The sequence below is a fragment of the Antrostomus carolinensis genome, unplaced genomic scaffold, assembly GCF_000700745.2.
Source record: "Antrostomus carolinensis isolate BGI_N321 unplaced genomic scaffold, ASM70074v2 scaffold46011, whole genome shotgun sequence".
NCBI lineage: Eukaryota > Metazoa > Chordata > Aves > Caprimulgiformes > Caprimulgidae > Antrostomus > Antrostomus carolinensis.
This window is the reverse complement of record NW_010297074.1, coordinates 27,199-36,509: the sequence shown is the minus strand read 5'-3', so window position 1 is coordinate 36,509 and position 9,311 is coordinate 27,199. Positions and strand designations below refer to the sequence as shown.

The window sequence follows — 9,311 nt, the reverse complement described above, 5'->3', positions numbered from 1 at the left end:
GGGTCCCTTGGAGAGGGTCTGAGGGGTCCATGGCGCGGCGCTCCCTGTGCAGCGTGTGCGGAGAGGGGTTTGGTCCTGGCTGGTGAAGTCCTGGGCAAGTTTGGGCCCAGGCAGCTTCGGGCCGAGCCTCTCCCCACATTGTGCTCGTGTCCAGGTGACCGTTCCGTCTGCTCACGGGGCGTTCGATCGTCTCTTAGTGGGCAAGCATTGAAAAGGCAGTGCCTCTGAACGGGTGCTAAACACGCTCTAGAGAGTAACTTGTGCTGACAGCTAATTTTGCCGTTATGTATTTAAAGGAAGTGGGAATTAGAATTCTTTCTGTCAGCAGTGAAAGGCTGTAACATGTTCTAGTGAATCATTCTTTTGTTACAAGAATTCAGTATATAGCTCAAATCGAATGAGTCCAGCTTTCAGTAATTCATATGCCTTTTTCAGAGTGAGTGAAGGAAGTATAGCTCAAAGACTGAGTAAACTTTCTGTAAACTCCGAAATAGCCATTATTTCTGTTTGCTAATAACTTTTTTCTTTCCTTTGCTCTCGTCCTTTCCTTTTCCCCCAAGAGTAGTGCTGTTTATGACTAGCTTTTCATTATCACCTGCCTTGATTAGTTGCCCCTGTCAGGCAGAATTCTGTCAGGGACTACAGTCAATTTCATATTACTTAGTAGATGAGATGAGCAGAACTGAAGTAGTAAATTTTGGGGAGTTTTAGTTTTGAAACTTGTGCAAGACGAGAAGTTGAGAATTGAAGCTGATGCCGACCGCTTATATTTGGATACATTAAAATATATGTGGGTACTCTAGAATTGTCCAGTGTTTCTGGAAACTTATTTCAGATGTTAGTGAATAAACAAGAGTGTGAGATGTAGAAGTGTTAATTATAATCCTGTTTTCCTTTTGAATGTTTTTATTTTCATGTGAGAAATGTAAATCCTTGCTGACAGGTTTTAATTGCCAGACATTGCTAAATGTTGACTTGCACTAGATTTTCTGAACTAGAAAGCTAAGGCTATGCCTGTAGTGTATGTGTATATATATATATATATATATACACACATCTCTTTGGCCTTCTAGTTTCTAGACATTTCTGTGTTAAAAAGTGGTCAGTGATGCATTTCTGTTTTTTACAGTCTGGTGATTAATTTTTACTTCACTTCTTCATCAAGGTCTATTTGGATAAAAATTAGAATTCATTAAATGCGTGAGCAAGATCTTACATTTTGTTAAATAAAAACTTTGTGCCACATTATGACAAATAGGCAACACGTTTTATGTGTGTTGTGCAAATTTATTTTATTATTATCTAGCAGGAGGCTCAAACTTGGTGTTCTGGAGTTTTTGGTTATAATGTCCTTCAAAATTTTGGGACTAGTTGACATGATTTTTTTAAACGTTTAATGAAATTTGCTGACAGAGGAAAATGCACTGTCCTGTGATTTCAGTTTTCTTTTTTTTCCCCCTTCTGATTTTTCAGCTAGTTCAAGCAGTATTGTGCCTGCACCAACAGAAGTAACTGTCAGAAGTTGGTTAGGCACTTCAGCACTTCTCTGTATTTCAGAGTGATGATTATCATAGTTTTTTATAAATTAGATAATTCAACATTTAAAAGAATCTGTGAGCCAGTATGTGCATCCTATTTTTAGTTTCAGTTATTTAATTGTTTTGCTGTGTTTATACACTGATGAGGACTCTAAGTATTTTTAATGGGCTTATTCTGAAAGCTTTCCTATATATTAAAGAAATTGAAGAAACACACCTGGTTTTGCATTTAAAACAACTGAAGCTCATTTGCTGTGGTTCTAAGCTGCAAGCTTCACAGTCATCTGGGAATAAGGTTTAATGAAAGTAATGTTTTATAGCATGTGTTCTCGTGAAAGCCTCCAGGCTACTGTGTGATGGCACATCTTAGAATATATACTTTAGTGTGTGGGAAAGCTCTTCTATTACCTTTATTGCTGAATTCTAAGTATCAAATATGGGTTAGATATTGCACTAGCTTGTTGAATGTAACCAAGGGCAGTAAAAGTGAAATAAATGCCCGTTGCCTCTTAATCTCACATGAGATGGGAGAATGGCAGGACCCAGCCACTTGTGAAATGCAGATGGTTGGCTTTAATGACATTTCTTCCCCAAAGTGTTCCTAAATAGTGAGGGCCTTCCCAGGAGGACACACCTCATGTGACATGGTTATACCAGCAACACGGCGCTTCTCATTGCTGTAGTAAAATCACTTTTGTCAGTAAAATCAACTGTACAACCACAATTCTGCTTCTATTGATGTAACTACACAAGTGGCAGAGGTTTGTGACAGCAGAGCTGTGTCAGTTGAGTTGTGCCTTCTACAGCTCAGACTGGTAAACAGCATAGCCAACTCGGGAGAAAAAATGTGATTAAAGGAAGGAAGCAGCTATGGTGAAATATGACCGTAAAAGCAAAGTTAACTAACCATTCTTTTTGAAAAAATTGTTTCAAACACTTGCTTGTCATCCTTCTACTCTATTTTGCATCTGTGCAGTACTTGATTCCCCTGTCTTCATTGTTTCATTTCAGTTGTAAGCTTTTTTAAGCTTACAATTAATTGTAAGCTTAATTGTTTTATAATATAATATATGTATCTTCTATGCCACTTAGTACAACAATTCAAATGTAGTAGAGTTTGGGTGCTGTTGCATTACAGATCTGTGTCTTTCTTCCCTCACACTTAGGTTTTTCGGTAATTTTGATTAAAGTCTCGCTTTTCTGAGTAATAAGACATGTAACATTTGTATCCTGGAGAGGGAAGTAGCTAAATTTATGGAGGTGAAAAACAGATGTTGCAAATATTGCAGAACTGTGATCAGACTCCATTTCTTGATATTGAGATCAGTTTGTATTTCCATAAATGTAGCTTCTTCAGTTCACCCTCCTTCAGTTGGAGTAGGCAGGGGTTCATCGTGTCAAAACTCCTGTTTTGAATTTAGGATCTCTCCTTTGCAGAAATAGCGAGAATGGGCATGTTGGATGTGGTCTGCGTGGTAAACTTTGAAAAGTAACTGAACAAAGACTGTTTTTTGTTTTTTGTTTTTTTTTTCTAGGAAGCTTGGGGTTTTTTGTAGAGCAGGTTGCCTGCATCCAAAATAAAAGCAATGACAAATTCTATTCAATCTAAAACTTAAATGGAAGGAAAATAGCATTTGACTTAAAAGGTCCAACAGCTTTTGACTAAGAATAATTATTTTACTAGGAATCTATATCAGTCAAGAAATACACTGAGGGGTTTCTTTCAGAGAGGACTTTGGCAGTTGTAGAAAGCCAGGCTTTGTAAATTATTGTAAGTGTAACGATAAAAAATAGAAGAGACCTTTTTTTTTTTTCTTTTCCTTGCATTATCTTGCCCTTCCAGCTGCCACATGACACGTGATAAAGAATGTGTTCTTCTGCATAATTTAGTAGTATCCTTTGCTCTGGAAGTGGTTGTAAGAGAAGTTTCAGGTATTTTTGTTGAATTTATGTATATTTTGCCTTTTTTTTTTTTTCTCCGTACCCGAAGCCTGGTCTGTTCTGTAAAGTTATACTGATGTTTGTTGTCCAGACATCACTTCATGTGTGTGTTGATAAATTCCCTTCTCTAGACTTTGCTCTAGTTGAACAGCTTGATGCACGAGAACTATTAATCAACATCCTCCATTAGTCAACAGTCTTTACTGACAGAGACGTGCTTTGTAGCAGGCTATTTGAAATTCCTTGCATTTCCAAAATCCCTTTCTAGAGGGATTTGGGGAATACAGGGGCAGGCACAGAGCAAGCAGTGTTCCCTGTAGTGCTGTGGTGTACATTGGGGTGCCAGCTGTTGATGCTATGTGGGTTCTCCATTCGGCCATCGAGACGTGTTTTACCAAAGCAAGCCAAATGTGAGGCTGTATTACTAAGATGTTACAGGGGAAACTCCTTAAGGTATCTTTTTGTTAAACCTTCTTGGTTTCATTTGCTCTGGGTGTGTGTACAGAGCAATTGCATGTTGGCCATTGTTAAACATGACTCCAGTTGAAGTTTATGTTGTTCATACTGCTGACAGTTTAGTCTATATTTATGCTATATATTTTCACTTTTTCTCTCATCTTCATCTGCTCTTTCCTATTCATTTTTTCTTGCCTCGCATATTCAGCAAAATTAACAGTGGGAGTTGAATACTACACAGGTACTTGAATCCTACTTTCAGTTATCTTTTCTGTTACAGTTAGTTTAAAAAAAAAACCATCCCCATTAGATAAGTGCAGTATGTCTGGAACAGTACATAGCATACTCCAGAGAGGACCTTCTAAGTGTGGATTTGACCTTGTGCAAATGTGTTTAATCCCTGTTGGTTGTTTGCATTTATAGTCTCTAAACCACTACCAACAGTCATGACACTTTAGCAATATGACATTTATGTGCAATCAGCACTAGACATCTGTTTCATCCTTTGGAGTATATAGAATCATATCCAAAAACACATTAAAAGAACGTAATGGTGCAAAGTCAGGCATTCAAAAGTTAGGAAATGCTAGAATTAAAGTTCTCTGCGTGGTTTCTTAAGTTCAGAAATAAGCAGGACTTATTCTGGCTACTTTAAAGCAATAACTTGATGCTTTTATCTGTTGCAATAAGGTCCAAGTATGCCTTTCCTTTGTAGTCTTAAATCTGTTGGGAAAAGTTGTAGTGGAGGAAAGTGGAGTCCCCAGTCTGCCTGCAGGATGTGCAGAGAGGATAAGCGTCAGTCCCACTCATTTGGGCAGTTTTGCCAATAATTCTATGATGGCTGGAGGACTTACCAGTGAAGTAAATTACTCACCCTGCTGAAGTCTTTATTTCTTTGCTGAGACTTGGTTTTTAGCAGGAGCTTGGGAGAGGATTGGAACCCTCAGTCTTCCAGGCTCAGGACTCAAAATATGAACAAGTTTTCCTGTGTACCTTGTGCAACTCTCTTCATCTTTTCACTGTATTCATCTCTTAACCCCATGGCAGTTCATAGCTTCAGTCAAGTAAGCAGGCTGTCTAATACAGTAACTGAGACCAGATCTGCTGGTGTTTCAAGAGAAGTTGTTTCTTTGATAGTTTGTCTCGTACATCAATCAGAAGAGAGTTCTGCAAACTTTGGGGTCAAAGGATATGAATTGTTAGTAAAATATTTTTATGGTGTACTATGAGTGTTCTCTAGAAGAACAGTAATTAGCTTCTTTCCAATAGCTGTTGGAGCATCAGTTGTCTATTCCTGTGTACTAGGAATATGCAACAATGACAAAAAGAAGCATTCAGAATCAAATACCTGAATTTCAATTCTTACACTACTCAAGTTTTTTCTTTCAAGACCAAGCAGGAGAGGATGATACTGCCCAGAAGGAGTGTCAGCTGTGTTAAGAGAAGCCAAAACCTAGTTGTGAGCAGTGGTTCATCAGCCCCTAAACTTCTCTTTGGCATGGTGTCTTAACAATCTTTTATCAGCATCATGTGCTTGAAGAAGAATAAATGCTGGCAGAAAGTTTCAGTATGCTGACTGTTCTCTAGGCTGTAGGAGACAGGAACTCAATCTCATTAAGCCTCTCACTCTGGATCATATCTTCACTATAAATTCTAAATTGTCCTGGTTTAGTCCTTATTTCTGAATGGCCTCTGACTGGTGAAGCAGATGGAGTTGTATTGATGTAACTGCCTTTGCTGAATTAGAGAACACTACTGCCTTTTGTGTTGGTTATACAACTTAATTTGGTGTTGGATTCTAGGGATTTCCTAAATGCCATGATAGTGGTTGCTGCTAGGACTGCTTACTCCTCTTGTGTGTGTTGGTGGGAACTTTTATTCAAAATAGCCTTTGTAATGATCACATTAATTTGCAGTAACTTGGGATGTGCTGAGGCATCTTGAAGTCCTTCTCTTTTTCCATTATATTTTCTGTTTATGAAACTGTCACTGTTCATATGGAGAGCGTATTAGTTTGGATGGAATCCTCTGTGCTAACATGAAACTGTGAAGTGATGAGTGTATCTACAATGAAGTACTTTATAAATGCAGCTCCTTCATTTAGCCCAGGTCTTGGAAGCGTCAGGGCAGTTCACCCAGGCCAGTTAGCTCTACTAAATTCTAATGCTGACTCTTTCTCTATATGTAATGTCATATAGTGGAAATGTTTGAAATAAGCAGGTCCCATGTGGTGACTTGTAGGGGAACGATCTTCATTTGCCTAAAAATGATTGACTAAATTATGTGTCTTAGGACAAGAGGGAAGGAATGTTTAAGGCAAGGTATAAAATATATGACGGTGCTGCTGTTTGTCAAGGTTAAAAATACTCTTTTTTATGTTGGAGTTCTTTTTTTTCCTTTTTGACATTTGTCCTTTGCCTTGGGCTGATGAGCAGTTCTTTGGCTATTTTGCTCTGTAGTGGTGATTTTTATATAGTGTGAGATGTATGGTTAATATTGCAACAGAGCAGTAAGAGATTCAATATTAAATGTGTCAAAGATGATGTGGCACCATCATTGCTAACCAAAAGAGAGGTCTCTGTTTTGCTGCTGGGGAAGCACTGCCAGCTAGGCCACCTATGGAAAATAAATGGTCCTTTGAAACTCTTCTGGAAAATTAATTGCTTTCAATGTAACATGTAAAGCATACAACAGTTGGCACCTAGCAGTGTATCTATTAAAGATCCACTGATGGATGTGTGAATATTTGGTATCTTGTGTCCTGCCTACCTAAAACTTTTAATCAGTTGTGCTCTAATTTCTGATAGTCCCAGTGCATCCCAGTCAAGGGCTGTAGCTTTGATTAGCCTCGTCCTCTGTAAGACAAGCATGGCATAAGCTGAGCTGAGAGGAAGTGGAAATGACAGAACATCTAAGCATATGAATAACTATTCATAATGAAAAAGAGAACAAAAGAATATTTGAAAGAAGGCAGCAGACAACCTGTGAGAAAATTAAAATGAGAGGAAAGGGAAAACTTTGGGCTTTCATGGTACAAAAGAAACAAAGTCTGATGGGAATGGGGATTCAGGGGAGGAAAAGATTCATTGTCACTTAGCATTTTTAATGGTTGGATGTAATTTATTTTACAGCTGCTCCCCACCAGTTTTCTTTTTTTGTGGTCAGTTGTTAAAAAACAAAGCCATCTGCCTTGTTTTTGTGTTGTGCTTGTTTACATAAACTAGATGAATATTCTCTGAATGTGAAGTGCATGTTCTGCATGACTCCATTTTAACTTTTCTTTCCCCCCCCCTTTTTATTTTGTAGATTCAACCAATCTGCAAGCAAAGATCATGGCACAGTCTTGGGGGAGATTATTCAAGGCCGTTATTAGAGGGTTCAGAGGTAGGTATAAATTGTTCTTCCTACTTGAGGTCAGAGGAAACTCAAACCCTTGGAGCATCTTTCTGTTTAGGCTGGTGGTTTTTTTTAATTTCACTATTTACAGTTCTGAAGTGCAGCATGTTAAATAAGAAGTTATGCTTCTGCTTCTAGGAAAAGACATAACTTTGCTTAGAAGCTTCAGACTGTTGCACTTTCCTCAAGAAGTCTTTTTAAGTCTCTACAACTAAAGATAATACAGTAACTTCCAAAGAAGAGTTCTTAAAAATGTAGGTTTTGTGTTGATACTTGGATTCATGTTGTCAGGCATAGAAAATACCAATGCATAGAAAGCTTTGAGTTTTTCTTGAGTACATAGGGCTTTATTACTTCTAAATTCTGCTTAGGTTGTGGAATAGCCAGAAACTGTGGAATTTATTCTCATCATACTGAGTACCAGGATGTCAGGCTCTTATTCCTATGAGGTCTGCTTGCCTTAACACTAATGTAAACGTAAGAAAGATGCAATTTTTACTATTCATGGAATAATTATGGCACGTTTCTAGGTAACACACTTTGCTTGAATGAAGCTAGGAAATGTATTTGTCTTGTCTTTTGGGTTTTTTAATTATAAAAAATAACCACTCATAGAACTGACTTCAGCAGATAAAATCTTTTGAGGGTCATTGGGACTTCAAAGCATGAAATCTCCTTAGATTTGTTTAAATGTTTTTCTTTGAAGTATGAAAAATGAAAATTTTATTTGGGAAATGCTGAAGTCTGCTATAGAACCATGTGCATAAAATGAGATTCTTAAAGAGCTTTTACATAACTTGAACCTGGAAATTGTCAACACGTGGCAAATCTTTTAATGAAGACTCTTTTTGAAAAGCTTTAACACGTCCATTATTTTTGTCAGGCACTTTGAAATTGAACTTGGAAAAGTGCCTAGGGGTAGTGAGTTGTTGTTCTTTTAGTACATCTGTGTGCATTAATACATTCAGAAATTTTCTCTGTATTTAGCAGGGAATCTTGGCAACATGCTAAGAGAAGTGAGTGTGTGTTTTTAAAAAGCAGGTTGTTTTCCTGACTATCCCTGTGCCTGCTGTACATGGATTGCAGCAGGGGCTCTGGACCAGCTTACCTTGTACCTGTCGTATGGCACTAGTAGGCTGTTCCCATCCTGATAGGAAAGAGGAGTGTGAAGCAGATTTATCTCTTTATTTTTCCCCAAGTAAAGTTACTCTTTACGTACATGGAAAGAGTATTACTGCTTAAGTGTGTTCCACTTTATATTAATACGCCTGACTACAGTTATCCTTCAGAACTTCCATTTCTTTTCTGTATTCTGTAGTCCACTTTTCAGTTTTTTGGTGTACCTTGAACTGAAATATTTAAGGCTCTGTTATCTTTACCTCCTGGCTGCTTGAAACATGCTCTTTACTATACTGCTACTTTCTTACTATTGTTTCCTTAAGCAATGCAAGGTTTTTAGAGAGAGGTAATATCTTTTATTAATGCAAGCTGATACGGTTGGAGGATGAGGGAGGGAAAACAGACCAGTAGATCTTCTTTCTGTTGGCTTTTACATGCGTGTTACACATTAACTTTACGTTTTCACACAGATCCTCCCGAGGTTGCAACTGATAGAAAAGCGAATGTGTTGGCATGGTCATGCAGGTGGAGGGCTTCACACGGATCCAAAGGAAGGGGTAAAAAAATTGCTTAATTAGTATTGATTTTTAAATAAAAAATGTGATCAGCTTCCCCCCTACCTCACCACCCCAAAGGAAATAAATCTGAAGACCCCAAGCAACAACTTGTGACAAACTGTATTGGTAGATATGTGAATAGTAGTGAAGTAGATACTCTTTAATCTTCGATGTAGGCTTCGATGTAGGTTAAATCATCAAGTGTTTGTAATAACTATGTTGAAGTGCTTCAGGTGTTTTATTAAAAATACAGTTTTAGTGTCACACACTCCTTTGAAATTGGCCTGTGTTATGTTAGATTTTT

General features: G+C 37.9%; 1 protein-coding gene across 1 annotated transcript in view; it reads left to right on the top strand.

The window, feature by feature from the left end:
• Positions 1-2,986: 2,986 nt before the first annotated feature.
• The window catches only part of ABCB7 (ATP binding cassette subfamily B member 7), a gene marked incomplete at its 3' end in the record, with an annotated part of 32,277 nt that continues 25,952 nt past the window's right edge, over positions 2,987-9,311 (top strand). Inside the window, exons 1-3 of the mRNA XM_010178468.2 lie at positions 2,987-3,013; positions 7,242-7,319; positions 8,921-9,007. Of these exons, the coding sequence (XP_010176770.2) occupies positions 2,987-3,013; positions 7,242-7,319; positions 8,921-9,007 (192 nt within the window). The remainder of the gene's footprint in view (positions 3,014-7,241; positions 7,320-8,920; positions 9,008-9,311) is intronic.